This window comes from Vicia villosa, linkage group LG6 (genome assembly GCF_029867415.1).
Source record: "Vicia villosa cultivar HV-30 ecotype Madison, WI linkage group LG6, Vvil1.0, whole genome shotgun sequence".
In the NCBI taxonomy this organism is placed as follows: Eukaryota; Viridiplantae; Streptophyta; class Magnoliopsida; order Fabales; family Fabaceae; genus Vicia; species Vicia villosa.
Genome location: NC_081185.1, coordinates 153,255,121 through 153,279,534, shown reverse-complemented (window position 1 = coordinate 153,279,534; position 24,414 = coordinate 153,255,121). Strand labels below are relative to the sequence as shown.

Here is a 24,414-nt window from a genome sequence, read left to right as displayed (position 1 = left end):
AAACATTCACACCAATGTCGCGATTCAATTAACCAAACCGATCACCAATAACTCCATCAACCCAAAGAACACAACCCAACTACGTTGACATGGGCAACGAACTCAATTATGGCAATGCGCCAATGTAGACACAAGACTACATAGAATTACAATAACTTCTTAGGGAATTTGGTGATGATAATGCTCCAATGACCCCGTATCAAAGACCTCGGGTAAATTAACATAGACATGTACGAGAAAGTGTACGTAAGAATTGTGGAGTCAGTGACATATATGATCAAACAAGTCGTTTTTGTTAGTGGAAAAAATATTATCATATGTAATTCGATTTAAATTAAATATTATTAGTCTATATTCAATTTTTAATGAGTTCATTATTTTAACTAAAAAAACTTGCAAAACATTAAACCCAGATGGATTTACGCCTCCTCTTATTATTGTTGATACATAGACACCAATTAAATTGACTTGACATATAAAAGATGTTAACTTAATTGGCTAAACCTCTAATTTGTTCAATATAGGCGTCAATTCAATTGACTAGTGTTTTATGTTGTAAAATTTTGTTTGCTTAAAACATGAATAGTTTAAAAATTAATGAAAAAACTTAATTATTTGAGAAATTTTGTTGACTAATATGTTTAATTAAAAAAATTCAATTAGTGAAGTAATCAAGTGAATTGAAAAAAATAAATAATGATATTATTAAAAATTTTTTTTTTTCGTATTTTAATATATCAGATAACTTAAAATAAATAAATATATAAAAAAAATTATAATGAGAACAACAAGTTATGTATTTTCCTCCTTACTATTTAATAAAAACTCATTTTTATAATTTATAATTTATAATTTATTTTAATTTAATTAAAATAATTATATATTAAGTATCTTTTATTTCATTTTACATTTATAAATTTATAATTTTATATTTATAAATTTATAAGTTAGTTGAACTGTTAAGTTTATCAATCATTTAAATTAATTTATCAGCTATCAATGTCAACTTTACGTTATAAACTATTTAAAATTAACCATCAATTATAAATTATCATAACCAATCACTATTTTGACTAAAGAGACTCTAACAGAACATAATAACTTATGACATTTCTAAAGAAGTTAAAAATTAATTCCAAAAAAGTAATTAAAAAAAGTCTAATTTGAATCAACCCAAAAAAAAGAGAGTCTAATCTAATCTAATACTACTATAATTAATTAAATAATCTAAAAAACTCTCGAAGTAATTCTTCTCCAAGGCAAACGGCGGCAATGGCTGACCCCTCAGAAACACAAATCAACCAGCATCGTAGATTTTGCTGCGTACCGTAAACTCGCGCCTTGCTACTTGTTCAACTTTCGCCTCCGATGCACCGTCTCGATCTCGGTGATGTTTGGAAGAACAAAGCGCGATCCCTGCAGTTACAGCTCAGGGACCGTTTCAGAGTCGCCGTCGACCGACATTGGCGCCGCCGCCATCACCATACCGTCTTCCTTCACGCCGACGGTTATTTCTCCTCCACTCTTCAGCGATGGCTCAACAGATTTCGCGATTTTCGTAGAGATGCGTTGCCTTCTTCCACCTCTTTCTATCGTAAACGAGGTACTCCATTTAATCACCTGTTTTCTCGAAATTCAAATTTCATGTACGGTAATAGGTTTTGCACTCGATTTAATTTTTATGCATATGTTTCTACAGTGAGTAGGGATTTTAGTTCCGAAGAAGAGTCAGTTATTCTTCGTATGATGCAAGCTGTTGCTGTTCCGATTCTTGGAAATGTTTGTCACGTTTTTATGAACGGATTAAACCGCGTTCAGGTATGAATATGATTATTATTCAACTATATGCTTCTCTCATAGTTGACACCAGGATACGGCGAGTTCTGAAAATTATTAGACACCGCTCAAAGTTTTAGAATATGTAATCACAATTTGTAAACCTGAACTTGAACAATGCTTTCAACGTTAGCATGAGTCATTGTAGCTCTTTAGCACCAACACCTCTGAAAAATGACGTGTCTGACGCTGATACGACACAGACACTTGTGATTACATATAGTTTAATCAATTTTCAAATTATTACTGGTGTTGTGTCTGTTGTCCGTGTATGTGTCTGTTTGTACTTCATAGCTTTGTAGAGATGGAAAAAAAAATGCAGCAATTTGTCTTATATTTTGTGATTTTCTCTGAACATTGGTATGGAAGTTTGGCATTGTTTTAAAAGAAGAAATGGAAAAATACAGCTAAAAGTATAAATAAGTGTCTCACAAATATGGCATTGCACGGATTACTCTTTTTGAATTGTATGTGCTTCCTTGGATATTTGATCTGAGTGCTATATGTATGGGAGTAACAGGTGTATGGATTGGAAAAACTGCACTCTGCATTGCTGGAAAGACCTAAAGGAAAGCCTCTTCTTACGGTGTGTGCTCTTACAAGCCCTGCATTGTGCTAAATGAATATCGATGGGTTTAGTTTTTTTCTTAGTTTGACTTGTTTGCTTTTAATTTTAAATTTTCAGGTCAGCAACCATGTTGCCTCCATGGATGATCCACTTGTTATTGCTTCACTACTTCCTCCACAAGTTCTTTTGGATGCTAGAAACCTCAGATGGACACTTTGTGCAACTGATAGATGTTTTAAAAACCCTGTAACTTCTGCATTCTTTCGATCGGTTAAAGTCTTGCCGCTTTCTAGGGGCGATGGAATTTATCAGGAGGTATGGATCCAATGAACATTTGTTGATAACCTTGGACAACATTTGTTAATATTTGGTGATTAGTTCTAAAACAATCTTATCATCCAAAATGAGGCTTAATAATCTATTATAATGAATAACTTCTGTCAATAACGTGGCTTTTGGAGCAGTGTTGTTAAAAACTGATATATCCCCTCTATACCGCTATTATGTATCGGAATTTGGGGGAGCCAATACGATATTTCAACTCCACTATATCAAATAGCGGCACATTTTGATGCATTGTTTAAAAGGTACCTAAGAATAGTAGAGTTGTGTGTTTAGCGGTGGCCAGACATTTTAAAACATTAAAAAATTACAAAACCTGAAGTGGTGGCCAAATCTTTTAAAAATTAATAAGTACAAAACCTTTAGTTGAAGGATATGCTGAAAATGAGGATAATGATTATGTTGGAGAAGAGGAGATTAATTAGATCTTTTATTGGTAGTTAGAACTATCACTTATTAGTTATTTTGAACTATTTAAATTTTGAGATTTAAGTCACTTTTAATTTCTGTTTTTGGCTTTCTGCTGCAATGTATGCAACTATGCATCATGCTCTATTAGTTTGAAATATTGAGATTTTGAGTTTTATGTCAATTAATTTTTTAATTTATGTTTATGCAGCTTTTATTTGTGTGCAACATACTTTATTTTATATACAAATATTTATATTTCAACCTCTTTGCGGCTTCTGCCATGCTATCTGCTATTTCTCATTTCCGCAATCCGCTATTAATAACACTATTTTATTATGCTATGACTTGAATTATTAAATTTATCTCGAGGCGCTGCTTTCTGTAGTAGCATCAAACAAAAGCCTTTGTATCATTTTGTATCAGTTGAATAATTCCCTTCCTCTCTTGCTTTCCGCTGACCTATCCAAACTGGATGGTAATCATCTGTTTTACTATTCGTTTTTTGTCCCTCTAATGAAAGCAGCTCCTCATCATAGTAAAAAATGTTAGCAATCATTCCAATGGAAATTTAACTCGGAAAAATAGAAAATGAACAAATAAGGGATAATGTAATTTTGATATTTGAGTAAGGAAGGCAAATTTTTATCGTACAGATATGAAAAGGGACATATGGTTTCAATCCCTCCAATGTGAAACTTGTCTACATATATGCTACTTTAATTTCATCTACTTAATCTCTGCTGTAGGGAATGGATATGGCTCTTTCTAAATTGAACAATGGTGGTTGGGTCCACATATTCCCAGAAGGTAGTCGCTCTCGAGACGGTGGAAAAACCATGGGCTCTTGCAAGAGAGGTGTTGCCAGGTAACAACTAACAATCTTCTACAGTATTTTGAAATAGAATACTAACAGAAAATTTGCCCATTCCAGGTCATTGTAGTTGTTAGTTCTTAAAATTTGTGTGTTTCATAGCAAAATTATTTCCTTATTCTTTAGTATTATAATTAAATTGTTGACTAAAGACATTGTTTGTTCTCTACAAAGGGTTGAAGTTCTTCCCGTTGTAAATTCAGAATTGCAAAATTTAATAGTTTTGTCCTAATTGTTTGTTCTGGTCCTTTTATTTGTATTAAATCAAATCAATATTTTAATGACCGATTTCTGAAATTAATCACTACTTGTTTTTTTTTTTTTATATACTGGCTCTAATTTTATATATATTTGAAACGACAAATGTTAGTATTGTTAGTTTTTATGTTGAGGGTGAGGATCAAACCTTCGGCTCCTTGTCACCCCATTAACTCCCCCAACCAACCCGCTAGCTACCCTTATATCCCCTATCCTTACCATGTATTTTAATGCAACATATCTTATGTTGTTACAGTGCTGATAAATTCTTAAAGTGAAGTAGATTGTATCTGTATTATCAAAACTTACCGACATTTTTGTTATTTTCTTAAATAACCTTAACTCAAGGAGGAAGTTGAATGGAACCAATAACTCAATAAACTTGAACCTTTTCAATGTTTAGATCTATAACTGATATGCACAGTTATGTTATTCTTTAGTATTATATAACTCAATAAACTTGGAACCATTTATGTATATATGTATATATGCGGCAGGCATAATGTGATGGTAATTTCCCAGTACAGAATAACTTTAGATTGATTCATTTCTAAATATTTTTCACTTTTTACATTTCTTTGTTTCTACTATTTGATGTTTCAATGGAACAATACAGATTTCCTAATGTAAATTTCCTCATCAGGTTTATCCTGGATGGAGATAGCATGCCTGTTGTTATCCCGTTCGTACATACAGGGATGCAGGAGATTATGCCAATAGGTGCCAGCATTCCAAGAATTGGAAAGAGGGTACGTACTTTTGACCCATTTTTTGAACTATTCAATCAATACATAGGAAATCAGTGAAATAATACAGCCTTTGTCAGTCTATGACCCTTCCAAAGTTTAAAATAATTGATGGGGCCAAATTTCTAGCTTTTAATGTAATGCCGCTCTCTTTGTCCCTTGGTTTTGGGTCTGCTTTTAACTGCCTCGAAGAACATGTTAATTTTAGTTCTGACTGAATTCAGATTCTGCATGGCGTCGCTTCTATTTTATTTATGTGATAATTTTGATTGTATTTTCAGCTTAAATCTTATTGTTTTGACTTGCCTGGATTGTTTAGGTTACTGTAATCGTAGGCGATCCTATCAATTTTGACGATATACTCAACATGGAGAAAGGCCCGGATGTGCCAAGAAAAAGGCTTTATGATGCAGTAGCGGCAAGAATTGGTGACCGGTTGCATGAACTGAAAGCCCAGGTCGACAGTATAGCAATGGAAACAGAAATGCGGTTAAAAGACCACTCCCCACACAGCATGGAACGGGCATCGGGAATCTTGCAGCAGGTTGATTGGGAATTATTTGGAATGGATAACTTTATATCTTCTGCTGATGATGATTCCATGCAGACCCCAGAACCAGTTGTCCTCCAAAATGCAGGTGTTTCTCAACAGCATCAGCAGTCTCCTAGTAAGAAAGTTGGTTTCTCATACAGGATGCGTGGTTATATGGATCAGATGGAACTAATGTCTTTTGCTGCCAGAGGATTATTTATGAGTAACAATGAAACTAAGGACTCTGCTGGCTTTAGAGAGACACGTCCCTTAAATGCATGGAACCAGTTATTCGATGCTCATGTATTGAAGCAGTGGAATTACAGTCTGTAGATTGTGTAAATTTTGTTAGATAAACAGTTGAACGTAGTGGAGTTGATTAGAATTTGTAACTAAAATAGTCAATTTATTAGTTTGACTGTTTGGTAATGATTACTCTGAGAGGCAGGCAGTGTAGAATCATATGGTTGCACTTGGTCCCTAATGCGCGATGAAACCATGAAAAAGTTGCATTGGTCATTGACTTAGGAAATAAGTGATATTTTATTATTAGGCTTAACCTATTTTTGGTCTTCTTTTATTTTAGTTACTATGATTATTTCTCTCTTGAATGCATTTTTTTGGTCTTAGTTTCTTGAAAAAATTATCAATCAGATATTTTTTTGAATATTACCTAAATATTACAAAAGTCGATCAAAAACTGAATTTTTTACTCAAATAACCCATATTTTCAAGAATTTAATTGTAATACACTGACGGTGTAAAGAAGTTTTATACTGTTAGTGAATCACAACCGTTAATTTGTTGAAATTGTTTGACTCTTATTTTAATTTTTTAAAAAGTAATATAATTGAGTGGTTGTGATGCATTGATAGTGTAAAAAATTTTACACTGACAGTGTATGACTATTAAACTCTATTTTCAATTTTATTCCCAAACTAATCCATGTTTTAAATTTTTTTCCAATCTATCTCACTTTCAAACCAAAAAAAATTCAAACGACGCGCGGCACAGGTGCCAAGTGAATTGGCGCTGGTATTGAAAATTATAGTGGTATGGCAGTTGAATTGGAGTAGTGTAGTCTTAAATTTTGAGTGCAGCCAATCTCTGATTAATGTATAGCCAATATCTGGTATACGGTGTCAAATTTTTGGTGTTCAAATGACAATTCTCAAACTATTTTTATTGTCTCTTTTTATTTTGGTCTAAATATTCTATGGTAACAAATTGTCTCTTTATTTTGGACAAAAAAATATTTTTATTGTCTCTTTTTATTTTGGTCTAAATATTCTATGGTAACAAATTGTCTCTTTATTTTGGACAAAAAATAAATTTAACCGTACCTCTAACTGATTTTTGGACAAATATTATTCTTTTTATTTTTTGGTTGTAGACAAATATCAGTCATTATTATAGATATTTTGTATTCATATGATATTATGACTTTAAATAAAATTTAAAGTATTTTAAGTTAGATATTAGAGAAAATGGGTAATGCACTGACAGTGTAAAATAGTTTTACACTGTCAATCAATCACAACCATGTATTCAATTCCATCACACTTTTATCTTTAAAAAGTTTTAATGACATGGTAAATTGGTTGTTTTCTATTGGATGACAGTGTAAAACTATTTTACACTGTCAATGCATATCCATTAAACTTTAGATATTATATTTTGTTAATAAAAAAAGCAAATGCCCTAAACATAGTTTTCATTATCTCCACTTTGAAAATTGAATGATCCATATACATCTGATTGCAAAAAACTCAGATCGTGATGTAACTATATTTTTATTTCATTTTATAATTTTCTAACCAATTTTATACCTTTGTAAGTTCTGTCAATTGATTCACTGAACAATAAAGTAGAACAGAATATTAAGCGTGATTGTCGACCAAAATAATTTGATCAGAACAGAAGTAGGACTCCATGGCAGGCAAACATAAACTTTACAGATCACACTCACTACATTCACACAACAACCAATGACAAAACTTGTTTATTTATTATTAATTATAATTATTATTAATTATTTAATCTATCTTAGGCCCATTAAATGGACCCCATATGCTCAACGGTCCTGATTTACAAACCTTCTCTAATCCACCGTTCAAAAATATATGCAAGATTTCGATACCAGATCTTCATTCTTCAGTTCCATTCATACTTTGATTTTTTTCCCTAAAATAATAAAATAAAATAAAAGTAACTCTCTGTTTTTTCCATTTCCTCTAAGACTGTGTTAATGGCAGAAGAAGAAGAAGAATCTGAACTCAGCGAGAAGCAAAAAGTCGAAATCGCGAAATGGTTTCTTCTCAACTCCCCTCCCGGAGAAATTCAATACGTTGCCAAAGGTTCTCTTTCTTCTTCCTCGCATTTCCAATCCTTTCTATTCGATTTTCACAATTCAATTTACTCAACCGTTTTTTCTTCAGATGTGAAATCCATTCTCAACGACGATGGTGTGTTCAACGAAGCTGCTTCCGAAGCGTTTCCTCTTTACAACAAATCGCACTTCATTGTTCTTCCAATGCCGGACCGAAGCGGAGACGTAACTAACTTTCTCTCATCTTGTAACTAACTTGTTTTTTGAATTTCTAGGGTTTCGTATTTTTTTAATTGTATTGTTTTTCAGTTAATTGGATCGGTGTTATGTTTATGTATCTATGATTGTATGAATGATGAATCAATGTGTAGTTTCTTTCACAGATCACTGATTTGTGGAACCTGCATGCAGGTGCTGGTTACTTCCTTTGGTGAGCTTGAGGAGAATGCGTTTCTTGATCCTAGAACTGCTCAAGTAGCAACAGTTGACCATGTTAAACAAGTGAGTCTGTGTTTGATTCTATGGTGAAAATTGGTTTTGATTGAAATGATTTTAGTTTAAAATGAGTTTCAAGTAAAATGATTTATGTTAAGGTAAATTCATGTGAAAGTGAGTTGAATAATACCTTTGAGTGTAAAAATCGATTTGGAGACTTGAGTTATAAATTCTAGCTTCAAGTTAGAATCAGTTTTAGAAGCAAAATTAATCCTACTTGAAAAACCTCCAAATATGCAAAATCAATAGTTTTAAATCTTCTGAATCCAAACATGCACTAAGTTACATTCTCTTTCTATATCAGCCTTGGTGGATCAGCCAAAATAATCATATTTGGATAAACAACTTATTTGCAATATATAGCAAAAGCGCTTATCTGAACAAGTCCTTGTGTGTAAGCGTACATAAGCTATTTCTATAACAAAAGATAAAATTAAATTAGATTGTTTTTGTGTATGTTACATGCTGTTTTCATAAGCTATGTTGGTGAAAATATGCTGAAAAAAATTTATGAAAAATGTAATTAGTTGTTTTCAAAAGTTCTCCCAAATAGAATCACAAACCTTATGCCAGTTGATAAGCTCAATTATGTCAATTTAAACAGGCCCCTAGTCTATTTCTTAAAAATCTGTTTTAGGACACCAGCATGGTTAAGATACATAAGTTTAGTTGTGTATATACCGACCTTAGTTCCACTTAACTTAGCTTTCTTGAGGTTTGGGTTAAATAAACAGGAACCTTATCGTACTTGCTGCTTTTTTATTTCATCAATTCATTTATCGTAAAATAAAGGTGGAGCAAATCAAAGGTTATACATAATGCGTTTGTATGTGAAGAAAGTATTATAAGGTTCAATTTTCTGCTTATTGAACTTGCTTGTTGGAACGTGGAACGTCCGTTTTCTGTTAAAACATTTAAATTAAAAGAAATCATAGTTGGAAGTAAAGAGATAAAGCAAAACATGAAGATTTGGTATTGTAGCCAAATAAGACATTAGTCACAAGTAGGCTCAAGTGCATTTGCGGTAAGTTGTTTTGTGTTCAGTTGTTTTATGACTGTAATAAATGTTTCAGGTTTGTGAAGAGGTGAGACCTGCACTGGATGAAGAACTTGCATCTGCATACATTGAAGAATTTCGGTAATACTCGGCAATTGGCATGATTGAAATGTTTTATGTCTGATTATTTGATTTTAGTTTAGTCCTTCACCGAAGTAAGCTGCACAATGTTTTTTTAGTGAAACACAGCTTCGTGTTTGATTTCAATGAATTTATTTGCTTTTCAAATAAACTTCTTATTTTCTGTTGCTAGTAATTTATTAATCCTCAATGTTTAGCAGCATAGACTCAGACTTTCAAAATTGTCCACAGTAGATTGACTAAGGAAATTTCTTCTTCAATCTTCACTACAAACAACCACTACCCAAGTCTTTTCAGTTTTCCCACTAGATGGGGGTTAGTTACAAGGTCCTATCATGAATTATGGATATTGACAATTGTTCTGTTGAGAATGTATACCCTATTGTGGTCAAGAAGTGAGCCGGAGACTCATGCCATTGATAGTGACCGAGACTCACCCAGATTAAGAAATATAATTAATGTTTTTATTTATATTTAAATTGTTTATTTTTTAAATATATCTTTTCTCTCAAATATTTTATTTCTCCATAATTCTGTTGTATTAATTCTTTTGATTAAAATAAGGATACACTGAATTGCCGAATACAATAATTAAAATTTGACTTTTAAACGACAGGTAAATTGGAACAATAACTTTTCTTTTATCAATACTTTGAGAGAAAATGAGAGAGCATTTGGCTGTACATACGTTCTCATTAAAAAAAACTATATTGACCGCTTGAATAAAGTAGCTTGAGTTTCACATGCCTATATGATATCTTTCTCACACTTTATTGCTTGCATAACACAGGATTTGTTTATTGCAGATTCAGTCTGGATGCTGAGATACTTAAATATGTTGAAGAAGTTTATCCAAAAGGTGTCTGCTCTGTCTACTGTGTAAATGGAAAGGATGCAGAGGGACCGGGTTCTGATTTTGAGCTTGCCGTAGTGATTTCTGCTTCTAGGCATAGCCCACAAAATTTCTGGTGTGTGAGTTTAGTTGAATGAAGTTTGAACTGTTCTTCTTGACGGCTGCTTTCTATTTAACTAGTTATACAGTAAGGAAATGTATTAATAATGTTGGTATACTTTTTCTTTGGCTTTTATTTATAGCAATGGGAGTTGGTGTTCAGTTTGGAATATTGATTTCAAAGATGAACAACAAACAGTGGAAGTAAAAGGGAAACTGCAGGTGATATTATGTAAATATTTGATGCATTGATTTGAATGATATACTTTACAGCTTTTTGTTAACAATCATTTTTATCCTATTTTTAGGTTGGTGCCCATTATTTTGAGGAGGGAAATGTGCAGTTAGATACAAAACATGAATGCAAAGATGCAACTCTTTTTCAGGTTAACCATAAATCAGCATTCTTTGATTTTTCATTTTATTAAGTGTTAATGTATCAGCGAGTTATTTGTTCACCCATATATTTTGGCAATCTCATTTGTATAAATGATAACATATAGTTATAGTTATGAATATAAATGGAATTTATAGAAAGACAACAATTATTTATTCATGTTTCATTTTTTTTCAGGCCCCCGAGGATTGTGCGCTTGCCATATCAAGCATTATTCGGCACCATGAAACAGAATACCTTGCTTCTCTTGAGGTTCTGAATTTGAATTCTTGCTGCTCGGATAATTCTCTCTTTTTTCTTGTTAACATTGCTAATGACCATAACTTGACAGGCTTCATATCTAAATCTTCCTGATTCTACTTTCAAGGTACCTCCATTATATCATCCCATATTTCTGTTAAGCCTAGGGTAGTGTTGATTTTTGAAGCCTTTTGATTATAATTAATTGCAGGATCTTCGGAGGAAGCTTCCAGTCACCCGCACCTTATTTCCATGGCACAACACTTTGCAATTTAGCTTGACAAGAGACATCTCAAAAGAACTTGGCATTGGAAAGTAAATACATACACACATACACAACAATAGAGGTTGTGTCTGGTCGAACACGGCGACAAATTCTCCATATATTCAGTTATTCATCATATGTAATTGATCAAGTCAGTTATCAATCATTCTTAGGGTTACTTTCTTTTCACTCATTTGCTTTCTGTAGCGCACTCCCTTGTCTGAGTCCCCTGTGCCAGTGTACTGTAATTCTTTTTGACGTTGTTTGTATAGCAGTAAAGAGTTACACATGTCTCAAGCCATTGAAGTTTTTATGGGTACAATTAAGAATGCAGCAAGAAAGCAGGTTTTTTAGAAGAAAATCTGGAGGTTGTTTGACATTGTTTTGAAACCAATGGTGTCACTTAGCATTAGCAATGTAACGGATCACTGTTTTACACTATAACTTTTGTTTTCACTTCAGTATTATATATAAGCTTTTGCAAATTTGTAGAGTAACTTAATTGACTGAATTAACAATATCATTTTGCTTTGCTGGTGTCCTTGTTGCCGGGGCTGGTTTTTGCTTGGCACCCCAAGACCCAACCAAGGGAGAATAATAGGAGGAAGATGGAGATCTTGAAGACCAGTAGCTCCTTTGGACTGTCGGTTTTGTTGTTACAAGAGGAGCAGTTCTCCAAGCATTGTTGGCCTAATAAAGAGAAGAGGTCAGTGAACACCATGATCTTGGAGGGCAATGGATTTCAAAGCAACATAAATTTATCGAATGAATGGTTTTAAAGTAATATAAATATTTGAATGGTAAGAGATATAAAAGAAAGGTCTAAAATCATTTTAAACAAACATGCACTTGTTTATTTACTAATTTAAAACAAATGACTAGCAGTTTATTCTGGTTTGAAAGGGACAACAAATGTTTTAAGAGTGTTTTTAGATGTTTCATGAAAATAATTTTCCAAAATCCGATGGAGACATTTTTCAAAATAACACTGTTTTACTTTTTCTTAATCATCCGAGTAATTTTTTATGTGCATTGTTTATAAGGATGACAATTGAATTTTTATATAGCGAATACATGTAAAGAAAGTAAGATAAAAATTTAATAAATGACTAGGGACAAAATTATTCACTAAAGTGTTCGGCTATCGGGTTTAGATATCTTAGTACCCTGCCTCATACTCATACTATATATTTGTATAATATATATTTATATATTTCAATTTATACTATCAAATAAATATGTGTATATCAATTTTAGAAAATATATTATTATTAAACTATTATATATTTTAATAAAATATTTATTTATAATATATGTGACTATTTCAACAAAGAATGAACTTTAACTTAATTATTAATAATATTTAAATTATAATAAGGCCACTTAATAATTTAATCAAACACTATTGTGCAGTGCTTGATAAAAATATTTCATATAAATTATATGTAAGAAAAACTTTAAATGATAATACATAACCCAAATATTATAACAATATTTTCTTTATTCCTTCATTTCCTACATTATAATATTTGTGCTCAGGTTGACTTTTTGTCATGGTTGAAACTTGAAAATACACATGTCAACAACTCTAGTTGAAAAAAAAAAACACACACGTGAAAAACTCTATAATTTAATCTTTTAAACTTTGCTTATACTTTCTAGAAATTTAATGAGGACTTTGATCGTCGTCCCTCTAAATGCATATAGTGCAGATACTTGGACCAAGCTCGATTTAACCATGTTAGACTGCAACTCAATATCGTTAAACCGACTCAATCTTCATCAGTATCGCCAACTCTCTAACTATCACAACTATGTTCAGGTGCGTAACATTAAGCTTGATCTCGCCTTGTCACGATAGGCGTCTCGCTACTCTACTATTTACAATCCACGATCAGACATCGATGCATATCCTTTTAGATCATGATCGTGTCTATGTTGCCTTTGCTTTTGCAACCGACATAGACGTGTTTATTGAAACTCAAATTCTAAAATAAAAATAAGCTTAAGGTTCTTGTAATACAATATGGATGCATCAATAAGGGTTGTCATAAGATAAGATCTCACAATCCCTTGTCCTTATAGGATTGCTCACACATGGTGAGACAAACAACAATCAAATAATTGTAAGATATTGCAAGTAAATTGAAATAACAATAAAGTAAAGCAAGTAAAACTAGATCGAATAATAACTTGAAATGAAAAAGACAAGATTAATATACCAAAGTAGAGAGCAATTAAAAGAGCAAGCTATAACTAAAGCTTCAAAGATGGAAGCAAATAACAAGAGAAAATTAGCAAATTAGCAAATGTAATGGATGATAGGTCATCCTTATGCTAAGCTCTAATCCCTTATCTATACTAAATTAAGTCATAAATCACCACTAATTGCCAATTATTTTGAGCTTAATCACCATAACTCACTAACATAAAATCCTAGGGAGGTTATGGAAGCCTACAACTCACAAAAACATTCAAAAATCAAAAAATTCATAATTGTCTGGGGAGTTGATACGACCAATTTAATCTCGACTTTCTTCTACGGGGATGGCTCCAAGGGATAATAGGGACCGTGTCATGGGACACGACCAAACTGTGTTGGTCTCAGGAATTTTGTATCGGAAGAGCCCATTTTTGTGAAATCCTTGGCCTTTTTCACTATGATTAGGTCAGTTACCCTCTCATTACTAGGAATCATAAAAAGAAGACAAAAACACATAAACTCGAATTAAAAAGATGAAAACACACATGAAAACAGAAAGAAAACAAGCAAGAAACACAATGCATTTATCATTTATCACTTGGCAAAACACTACAATTTTGTTGATGTAATTTATGTACCTAAAGAGGAAAATTTTGTGTTGCAGATCTACTCAATAAAGCACAAGAGATCACCTGCGTTCAAGGGTACGAGAAATAAAAAAGAGCCGCAAGGAGATACAACTCGCAAGTAGCCACAATGGACATAAAGAAGGGTGGTCTGGTACTCAGGTAGTTCGTGACACCAATTAGAATTAGAAAGTACACCCAATTAGGAAGGACTTTACAACATATAAGAAAGACGAACACATGCTGCCTATATGTTGGAAGAATTGGATGTCAACTCCATCCTCTGGTATTGAAACTTAATTAATCTGAGGTATTATTACAACAAAGTTTTTATGTTATCAAGATAATAAGGCAACGAATCATACCACCACAATTTGTATTTTTGACTCGACTTATCAATAAAAGAAATATGGTGATTTTATCCTCGACGCAAGCCAAAGTCATAAATGAGCCCCCCTATTTACTAAGATTACACTTTGCTAAGTTAATGAAAATTTATTGCACCCTTCAGGGCATCACAACGTCCTTCAAGGTACCATTGCACCCTTCGGGGTATCACTACGTCCTTCAGGGTACCATTGCACCCTCTGGAATATCATTGGGCGGGCCCTCAAGGGGTATGGTTGCATCCTCCGAGGTATCATCATACCATTTGTGGTAAAATTGCATCCCAAAGGCATTTTTTTCATCTTATGAAAAATTATTCCTTTTGAAACAATATTATGCGACCACGAGCTCGCTTTGGGCCTCGAAACTATTAGGAATATTCAAATGATACAATTTTTTTGAAAGGTGAACAAAATCTTATATGAAACTTGTCGAAAACATTAAAGGGGGTGCAGATACATTAACCAGAAAATCCTCAAAGGGGCATCATTACATAAACAACTCAAGATACAAACAAAGAATTGCACATGATAAAATCTAAGTTTTTGGCGGGATGGACTCACTCTCCTTAGGAATGAATCTCTCTTTGCCAACAATGACATAAGTAACATCTTGCTCCAAAACAATGAGATTTTTTTCTTTAAAAGGGGACGCGTTATTTTCTTAAAGCTCTTCTCCTTATTCGACCAACTTTTTATCTCAAAAAGGGACGCATTATTTTCTTTAGGCGAACCTATTACAATCAACAGTCACAACAACATCGTAAATGACAATATGAACCTTGCGAAAGCGGTTGCTCTGCAAAAAATCGTGGAAACATCAATTGTAAAAGCCCTTAACGGTTACGAAAAATCCAGAACTCAATGGGGGTATGATATGCAAAACGATAAAGAAGGGAAAAATTTCAAAAAGTCAAAACCCACCCACACAAAAGGGGAAGTAGGGGTGGCAAAACGGGCCCGATCCGTGGGGAAAGCCTGTTTTGCCCGCACTTTTACACGGGACAAGACAAGCTTTTAGGCTTGCTCCCTTTAATGTGTCCGCCCTGCCCCTTTTTTTTGCGGGCTTTTGCGGGCCTTAACTTTTTTATACAATTTTATTATTTTTAAGCCTAAAAGGTTCAATGCCCGCGGGCTTTTCCCGCCCCGCCCTCACTTTTTTGCGGTGCGGGGCAAGAATTTAGACCCACACAATCAAATATGCTTGCTCCGTCCCGTCCCGTTTTTTCGCGGACTTTTGCGGGGCGGACATGCCCGTTTACCACCCCTAACGGGTAGGTAACAAAACGGTGCACATAGTTGTAAGAGAAACTCTTAATAGTGAATCGAAGATTTGGTTAGAAAGAGTTTCGAATTTTGTTAAACCCAAATAAATTTAGATAAAACCAAGGCTAATACTACAGATAAATTGTCTCCTAATTATTTAATTCTTATGAATAAATCTTTTATTGTTATAAAAAACTCAATCCTAAGAATTTGTCTATAATTTTCTTCAATTTTACGAATTTGAAATTTTTAATATCCATAAATTTTGGTTGGATACTGATATTTTTAATGTAAATCATTTTTAAATTTTAATTTATTTTAAAATAAAATATTATTAAATGGTATCCACTTCCAACTAAATCTAAGGGTAGCAAATGTTGATCAAAATTTTCTAATATTGAGATATTTATTTTGAGAAAAAGGATAGTGCACTTTAAATTATTTTTATATTTTCAATCAATAACAACCAAGTATCCGTCAAAATACAAATTTTTAAATATTTATATGATTTTCCATTTTGAAATATTCTAAGAGAAAATGGGTTATGCACTGACCGTGTAAAAAAGTTTTACACTGTCACGACCATGAATCAGGACAAGTCAAACTGTAATTTTAAAAAAACTTATATGACATAGCAAAACGATTTGTTTCTATTGGATGACAGTGTAAAATTTTTTTACACTGTCAGTGCACTACCTTTAACCTCGTATTCTAATGAATGTGTTTAATTGGATGAATGTGTAATGTGTAATAATTTTACAGTAAGTGTCCTATCGTTAAACTCATTTATTTTTTATTTTTGGCCTTAATCACAAACAAGTTTGAGTCACACTGAACGCAACTGGCTGGTAAACGCAACGGATTTGGTCATCGGCCGCCATAACCGGTGAGAAAGTCTGTTCATCTTTTCCTCTGCGATTTTCTTTCCGTCGTCTCTACTAGTTCGGTGTCGCACTGTAGCGCGCGCGACGATGCGATTCCAGCGCGATTTGCGGCCGCGATAGCCGCCTCTGCAAAGTACAACACATCAGTCAATTGCGTCGGAGAAGAACTTCACTCCGCAACGCAATTCAGCGCTAAAACTGCGCATTTTCCCCTTTGGATCTATATCTATGGTTATGTATTATTAGTACCGTTCTTATTTTTGCAAAATGTGTATTTTTTATCCAATATAGTTACGGAATTATGAATTCATACTCAACCTTAGTTGGAAAACACCATATAATTGATGCAAATTCTTGAAGAATGCTGCATAAATGTTTATATTTATGATTTTTAACATTTGGAATTAGGTAGCAATGGAAAACAGTGTTTGTTATTCTATCAACTACTATTATGTATGCAAATGATATGTAAAACGTTTTAAGAAAGTAATTATCGGTTAAACTTGTAATTAGGTTGCAATGAAAAATAGTGTTTGTCATTCTATCAACTATTATGTATGCATATGATGGATCTTCATTCAGTTCTACTTCTATAATAATCTGTAACTATTTTGAACTAAGAGTGAATTGGATTGTAAGGCTTCCTTTCCTATCTGGCTCTGGAATGATGTTAATTAGCCAAATCAGACAATAATGTGCTCCATGATGCAACCAACTTTATTTGCTTGGATCATGTTGAAGCGCATTTCTCTGATGATAAACTAAGAGATTGGTTTTTCTATTCCTGACCAGAGCCAGTTAACTATAACACTTTTCTTTCTCTAAAGATAGGAAGATAAGTACCTTTTTTATTTACTCTTATCTACATTTGATGTCTGGTAGCATTTTGGTTCATAATGAGCTCTGAAGCACCTACACACCTGAAAAAAGTGTGTCAGTGTTTGAAACCGACATCGACACTTGTGATTGCGTTTAATTCATTCATATTTTCAAATTATTACCCATGTCGACGTGTCACTGTCGGTGTCGTGTTTCCGGTGTCCATGCTTCATAGATAATGAGTCTCTTGCTATATTAAATTCTGTCCTATTTGAAATGGTTCCATGTGTGCTGAAATAGATGAACTTTTGCAGGTTTGAATTGATGATTTAGATGACATCTTAATTCTCATATCATTCTACCATTTACCTGTGCAATATGGTTATTCTGCTATACATTCTCTTCATCATCATAAAGGGTCCAACCCTTTGCTTTGGAAATATGTGAGTGTATAAAAATCTTCAATTATGTTTTCATCTTATTGATCTGTAGTTTGGACTTACAAATCAGAAATATGTGTTATTAACTTGATTATTATAGTGGTCGGTTTATTATTATAGGGCCGAGGACAAAATTTTGAAAGTTGGAGAAGAGCTATGGAGAGAAACTCTGCCGTTACGTGGTGGCTCTTGCTTTTATCAACTACAAGGTCTGAAACCCCAAACGTGGTATGAAGTGAAGATATCATATCCAGCAACTGTATGTATATTATGTCTTCTTTCAGTTCTTTGCGGAAAATCTTTCCTCTTGAAACTAACATACACGAAATATAATACAGATACCCGCTAGCTTTTCCTTACAATTGAAGAGAAACAAGTCAGATGTTGTACTGAACAATAACAGGAGATTGCTCAACACTGAAAAGCTCATTTTTAAGACCTACAGCGATCAGGTGCAATGTTAGTATGAAGTCTTACTCCAAACTTTCTCGGGCTTAACTTTGTTATGCTTTATTCTTACAACCTTGACTTGACTTAATTCAGGATGCAACCCATTTAGTATTAGTAACTGTGGAGCCAGAGGGGTTTCCTGCAAAACCGCATGTACCCGAGAGGAAATTTATTATTTTTAACATAGGTAATATTATGCATAGTATGTATTAAGAATTTTGAAGTTAGTAATTGCTGTTTCTCATGCTTCATTGCTAATTTTCCCTGTTCTATTGTTCTTCTGTTGGTATAACAGTGTGCGATGAACTATTGCTGGGCATACCCTACAAAGCTTGGTGGGTGGTGGCACTGGCACTCCTGTGTCTCGGAATTGCATTCGCCGTTCCTTCTTTTCTTCCATTGTATTTGCTACCAAAGAACCAAGTGCTACAGTCAGACCGTGTTTCGAAAACTTCTTGACAGGCTTCCCAAGATGATATAGTTTTTGTATGAGTATTGTCTATCCAAATGCTGAGGCACACTGCATGTCATTTAAGATATAATTTTGGAATTCATCTGACCACTGATATTTCAAGTTTTCTATTTTTGCCTTCGGTTATTATAATGTAACAACTATTACTCTGATATTTTAGCATTTCATTACATTAGTTATCTTTTCTCTCAATCTAAGTCAACTCATCCATAATATGAAGCTTGGGTCTTTTGGGACTCTCAACAGTGTCGTCAAAGTGTCACATCCGCGCCAAATTCAATATAGTGCCATGGAAAAGTTGTATTGTGGTGCCATGGCGGCCGCCATTCATGGCAGTTTGGCGGAAGTTACAGAAATTGTGGTTTTATTCTTAGTCTGAAAATCTTTGTCAATGTATTTTTACCCTACCTTAAAACAGATTCAAAAGAATTAAAACTCTTATTAAATACTAATAATTTTCATTAAATTCTAATAACTCATTGAGTACTAATTACTAGCTCAATCTTTTCCATTTTTCACATAATCTTTTCTTCTCCCTCTTTGTCTTCTTCTCCCACACTTTTGTCTGATACACTATTTTTCAGGTTTTTTCCTATTTATTTCCTTGTTTGTTTTGTTTCTTTTTTTACTTGAAATGAGTATTTTAGACGTTGAAGTGCATCCTAATCGTTGAAGAGTCTTGTTTAGCCATGTGGACAAGATACATGTGCAGTATGCCATTTTTCTATGACAGCTATCTAATATTTTTTTTAATGGATAAAAACTTAATAACACATTATCTATATATATTTTTTATATATTATCAACACACAAAATCTATGATGATATTATCATTATTATTATATCAATCAAGCATGTTCTTTTGGAGAGCCAAAAGAACATGTGTGTCTAATATTAATATCTCACTTGCTTGCTTGAAGTAACAGTGTGTTCATGTTCAATCTTAGCAACTTCTGAGTAAAAAAAGAGTAAATAAAAGAGTATGGCTGAAATCAATGACGAGCACAGTGTCCATGTTGTTTCAGAAGCAGAGCCAGTTTCAGCAAAAGCACTTCCAAAAAAGCCAAAGCGAGTTGCTTCGCTTGACATCTTCCGGGGCCTCACTGTTGCGGTACTTTTTCCATGAGTCTAGTTTTTAAATTCCCAACAATAAATCTCATTTAATTTGCATTACCAGGTTTTGATGATGTCTGTTGGTTGCAGCTTATGATCTTGGTTGATGATGCTGGAGATCAATGGCCAGTGATTGGTCATGCACCGTGGAATGGCTGCCATCTTGCTGATTTTGTTATGCCTTTCTTTTTGTTCATTGTAGGAATGGCCATTCCACTTTCTCTCAAGGTTGGCTAAGAATGCTTCAATTTATTTCTTCTTCTTTGGTTTAAACCGGTTCTTTTATTTGTTTATGTCTTCTATTTTATGTGCCAGAAAATACCACATAAACTTATAGCTGTTAAAAAGGTGATAGTAAGAACACTGAAACTCCTCTTCTGGGGTCTGCTCTTACAAGGTTAGTTTTTCAACCATTGATATTGGTCTTGTGAAAGTTACTCTGTTGAAATGTGCTATAATAATTGAATCTTGAGAATTCTTTTAACAAGACATCTCTGTGGTTGTGAAAGACAACATCATTATGCTTTGTTTTTATTGTGATGAATGACTGTAATGATGAAGGTGGTTTCTCACATGCTCCTGACCATCTATCATATGGAGTTGACATAAAACACATAAGATGGTGTGGTATTCTTCAGGTGATTAAAATTTATCCCCTTTTTTGTGCTTGTTTTGGTAGGGTATAGGACAGGTTTTTCGATATAATGACGTTAGAAAAAGATAAATCTTGTGTTTGTACTCAGAGAATTGCTCTAGCATATTTGGTCGTGGCGCTCGTGGAGATAGTTTCAAGAAGTAGGCAAGCCAGAGATGATCCGGAATGCACAAACCTCTCAATATTTAAGCTGTACTATTGGCATTGGTTAGTCTGTAATGGCATGTTTTTGTTTGATTGCCAGTTTGATCTGCTTTATTTTAGTATTCTGTCAATTACAATTTCAGGCTAGTAGCGGCGTGTATACTTATAGTTTACATGGCTTTACTTTATGGAATACATGTTCCAGACTGGCAATTCACTGTCCATAACCCAGACAGCATATATAACGGCACAACTTTCACCGTAAGCTTCGGTTCCTGCCTCTTGTTTTTCTCCCTATGATTACTTGAACATGAAATGGGAATATATTTTCCCTCTCTTTTCAACTCACTCTAATTTGTTTTCTCAGCCGATTTTTAGGTGTCCTGTGACGTCCGAGGGAAACTTGACCCTCCTTGTAATGCTGTGGGATATATTGACAGAGTGATGCTCGGAATTAACCATGTGTATAAGAAGCCAGCTTGGAGGAGATCAGAAGTGTGTTGCTAATTTCTCCTAGATGCTCTTTTTACTAAAGAATTTGAATGAATCACTTTTTATGGTTTGCGGTAATTACAAACACTTATTGCCTTTTATCTAAGTCCTGCAGGCTTGTACCGTGAAACCTCCGTATGAAGGGCCTTTTAAAAAAACTGCTCCTGCATGGTGTTATGCTCCTTTTGAACCAGAAGGAATTTTAAGGTCTGCAGAAATCCCAAACATGGCACTATAGACTTTAATATGATTATAAATACTCCCCTTTTGTTGAGCATATTCCTTAGAGTAATATCAATCGCATCTGCAGCTCAATATCGGCCATTCTATCCACGATCATCGGATTGCATTTCGGACACGTACTCATACACCTGCAGGTAAAATCTGTAACTCAAAGTATTCACAATCACTGCTTGGAATCGTAACTTCTGCTCACTTTTTCACTTTTCTGATTTCAGGATCATCTTTCTAGATTGAAGCAATGGATTCTCATCGGCTTATCTCTCCTTACTTTAGGATTTGTTCTTCATTTCACCCACGGTAGGAAATCTTACCTTAGCATTGGTTGGAACTTAATATGCAACCAAAAAATCTGAACGCTTCCCATTTTTCTTTCCTCTCTTCCATTTACTGCAGCCATTCCTTTGAATAAACAGTTGTACTCACTGAGCTATGTTTGCGTAACATCTGGTGCAGCGGCATTAGTTTTTTCAGCCTTCTATGTGATGGTATATTTCTGGAAATAATGTTTCCCTCCGATGGTTATTTTTCGCATTTGTCATTTGGGTTGATTTAGAAATTGTACCATGTCATCGCAGGTTGATATTTTTGGATTAAAACTATTGTTCGTCCCTCTCAAATGGATCGGGATGAATGCCATGTTTGTCTTTGTCATGGCAGCTGAGGGAATCTTTGCAGGATTCATCAATGGGTGGTATTATGACAACCCTCAAAATACACTGGTACATTCATCTTAACTGATTTTCTATATACTTTGGTTCAAGAACTCTTGGATACGATACACAAACCGTAGTTGACACAAACATAAGATCACCAACAACAAAGTTATATTGAGAACAACACATCAGTAGAACATGATTAGTATTATTATCGATGTTTAATGTGTTTTGTAAACAGGTCTATTGGATCCAAGAGCATGTCTTCATTAGAGTTTGGCATTCAACGAAACTAGGTATCTTACTGTACGTGATCTTCGCCGAGATCCTATTCTGGGCTGTCATAGCAGGCATTTTGCACCAATTGGGCATATATTGGAAGCTTTGAACTTTCAAAATGATGAATGTGCATGCTGTTTTTTATTTATTGATTGCTGAATGTGGTCTTGTTTTTTTGTCTAATAAGTGACATGTCATGGGTTGAAATTTGCGCCCCTGCATTCAAATGTCTCTACATATCTGCCAATTGAATTGATTTATCGATATTTGTTATTTAGTAATGTCAATTTTAATATGTTTTATGTATTGGAAATTAGAATTTTGTTGATATGTAAAATTTGAAAAGCCACTAGCTGTTTCAACTATTTCATTGGCTTGTGTACTTGGTTTTTGCGTCGATCTCGAATGGAATGCTTGATTGCAATGTAATAATAATTTGGATATTAAAAAATTGTTGGATCCGGGGTAGTAAACAAGTATTTGGTGATTGAGAAATGATAACTATTATCTTCGGAAACAAAAAATGAAGGAGGGACAGAGAATTACATTTTATGTTCTGTATTTTATGCAAAGTTAGTTATGCGATACAACAAGTTGAATATTTATAGCTTAACGGAAGTATGACTCAAGGAAGTGGTAAAGGAAAAAAATGACGGGTAAAGATTAGGAGCAGTTAAACTCCTTTCACTGAAAGAGAATATATTTTACTTCTTTCAAGAGTATATTTCTCTTTCTTTGACATAATCAAAAAGACGGAAAAAAATAACACATGCACAAAGATCAGATTCCTAGCTGCTCTTATGGAAAATAATTTTCTTTAAGAAGTTTTGTAAAAACAAGTATGGCAAAAGACTCAAATTGCCCCAAATTTGCAAACGCGGAGCTAGTTTAGGAAAGGGGCAAGAAATGGTTTTTTAGAACCATTAATATTCTTATATGGTAGATATCTACTCGTTGATTATATGAGGACATTAATTCAATTACGGAATTTTCTTTTCCAACATGATCCCTAATAAAATGGTGTCTAAAAAAATTAATGTGTTAAGTCCAAGATTGAAGTATCTAAATTTTCATGAGATTTATGGTGCTAGAGTTGTCGTATTTTATCAGGAGAGTGTCGAGATTGACTATGTAATCACTTAGTTGTTTCATCAAGATAACTTCCGCACAACAATTACTGGCAACGACGTATTCTGCTTCAGCTTTGGATAGTGTAACACTTGCTTGTTTCTTTCTATGCCAAGAGACGAGTTGTCAAGCAATTGATACATACACTGATATTTTTTCGATCCAATTTGCACCATTGAAATCAAAATTAGAGTACTCAACTAAAGTACAATTTGTCTCTTTGTGGTACCATAAACTCATAAATGGTGTGCTAGTAAGATACCTCATAAAATGTTTGACCGTAGTCATATATGATTCTTTGGAGTTTGTTTCAAAACGGACACAAAATAGACATCATACATGACATTAGGACGAGATGGTGTAACATAAAAGAGAGAGTATATCATACATCGATATTTGTTTCCTTCTACTGATTTACCTTATTCGTTCTTATCTGAATTGCATGACATACTCGTCGGGGTTGAGATTGGATTTTCTTTATCCATGTCAAATCTCATTAGTCGTTCTTTACAGTATTTTGTTTGATTATTGAAAGTACCTCTCTTTGACTGTGAATATGCAATTCAAGAAATTACTGAATTGTTGAAAGTACCTTTCTTTGATTGTGAATATGCAATTCAAGAAATTACTGAAATTCTTCCATCATAGACATTTCAAATTCATTCTGCATCATATTAGAAAATTCTTTACACAATGACTCGTTAGTAGCACCAAAAATAATATCATCGAATAAAGTTTTATAAGTAAAATGTCATGCTTGGTTTTCTTATTAAAGAGAGTT

At 33.6% G+C, this 24,414-nt stretch overlaps 4 protein-coding genes and 1 non-coding gene across 8 annotated transcripts; all 5 read left to right on the top strand.

Moving 5' to 3' along the window:
- The first annotated feature begins 1,219 nt into the window (after positions 1–1,219).
- On the top strand, positions 1,220–6,149 carry LOC131610582 (uncharacterized). The gene is made up of 7 exons (XM_058882558.1): positions 1,220–1,603; positions 1,700–1,818; positions 2,357–2,422; positions 2,522–2,719; positions 3,904–4,022; positions 4,930–5,035; positions 5,352–6,149. The coding sequence occupies exons 1-7, from the start codon at positions 1,369–1,371 to the stop codon at positions 5,895–5,897; spliced, it is 1,389 nt and encodes a 462-aa protein (XP_058738541.1). The 5' UTR covers positions 1,220–1,368; the 3' UTR covers positions 5,898–6,149.
- Positions 6,150–7,697: 1,548 nt separating this feature from the next.
- Positions 7,698–11,865, top strand: LOC131610580 (F-actin-capping protein subunit alpha). 2 transcript variants are annotated; one of them, XM_058882557.1, is made up of 11 exons: positions 7,698–7,921; positions 8,003–8,118; positions 8,305–8,394; positions 9,462–9,526; positions 10,333–10,494; positions 10,622–10,700; positions 10,787–10,864; positions 11,053–11,127; positions 11,207–11,242; positions 11,327–11,441; positions 11,500–11,865. In XM_058882557.1, the coding sequence occupies exons 1-10, from the start codon at positions 7,813–7,815 to the stop codon at positions 11,432–11,434; spliced, it is 918 nt and encodes a 305-aa protein (XP_058738540.1). In that variant the 5' UTR covers positions 7,698–7,812; the 3' UTR covers positions 11,435–11,441; positions 11,500–11,865. The 2 variants fall into 2 exon arrangements, with proteins under 2 accessions (XP_058738540.1, XP_058738539.1); XM_058882556.1 differs by having other exon boundaries at positions 7,700–7,921; positions 11,327–11,865.
- Positions 11,866–16,631: 4,766 nt separating this feature from the next.
- On the top strand, positions 16,632–19,415 carry LOC131610579 (uncharacterized). Of its 3 annotated transcripts, none has more exons than XM_058882552.1 (6): positions 16,632–16,747; positions 17,879–18,007; positions 18,125–18,263; positions 18,343–18,456; positions 18,548–18,641; positions 18,750–19,068. In XM_058882552.1, the coding sequence occupies exons 2-6, from the start codon at positions 17,943–17,945 to the stop codon at positions 18,911–18,913; spliced, it is 576 nt and encodes a 191-aa protein (XP_058738535.1). In that variant the 5' UTR covers positions 16,632–16,747; positions 17,879–17,942; the 3' UTR covers positions 18,914–19,068. The 3 variants fall into 3 exon arrangements, with proteins under 3 accessions (XP_058738535.1, XP_058738536.1, XP_058738537.1); XM_058882553.1 differs by having other exon boundaries at positions 16,643–16,755; positions 18,750–19,071; XM_058882554.1 differs by lacking the exon at positions 16,632–16,747 and having other exon boundaries at positions 18,105–18,232; positions 18,750–19,415.
- LOC131615438 (small nucleolar RNA snoR127) lies at positions 17,405–17,538 on the top strand. Its single transcript, XR_009287850.1, has one exon. It is a non-coding gene; the product is annotated as a small nucleolar RNA snoR127 (small nucleolar RNA).
- A 353-nt stretch (positions 19,416–19,768) lies between the features above and the next one.
- Positions 19,769–22,625, top strand: LOC131610577 (uncharacterized). Its single transcript, XM_058882551.1, has 13 exons — positions 19,769–20,037; positions 20,130–20,267; positions 20,355–20,436; positions 20,601–20,677; positions 20,783–20,901; positions 20,982–21,099; positions 21,217–21,333; positions 21,446–21,537; positions 21,641–21,707; positions 21,789–21,870; positions 21,967–22,058; positions 22,149–22,292; positions 22,468–22,625. Exons 1-13 carry the CDS (start codon positions 19,909–19,911, stop codon positions 22,612–22,614), a joined length of 1,404 nt encoding a protein of 467 aa, XP_058738534.1. The 5' UTR covers positions 19,769–19,908; the 3' UTR covers positions 22,615–22,625.
- Positions 22,626–24,414: the final 1,789 nt, after the last annotated feature.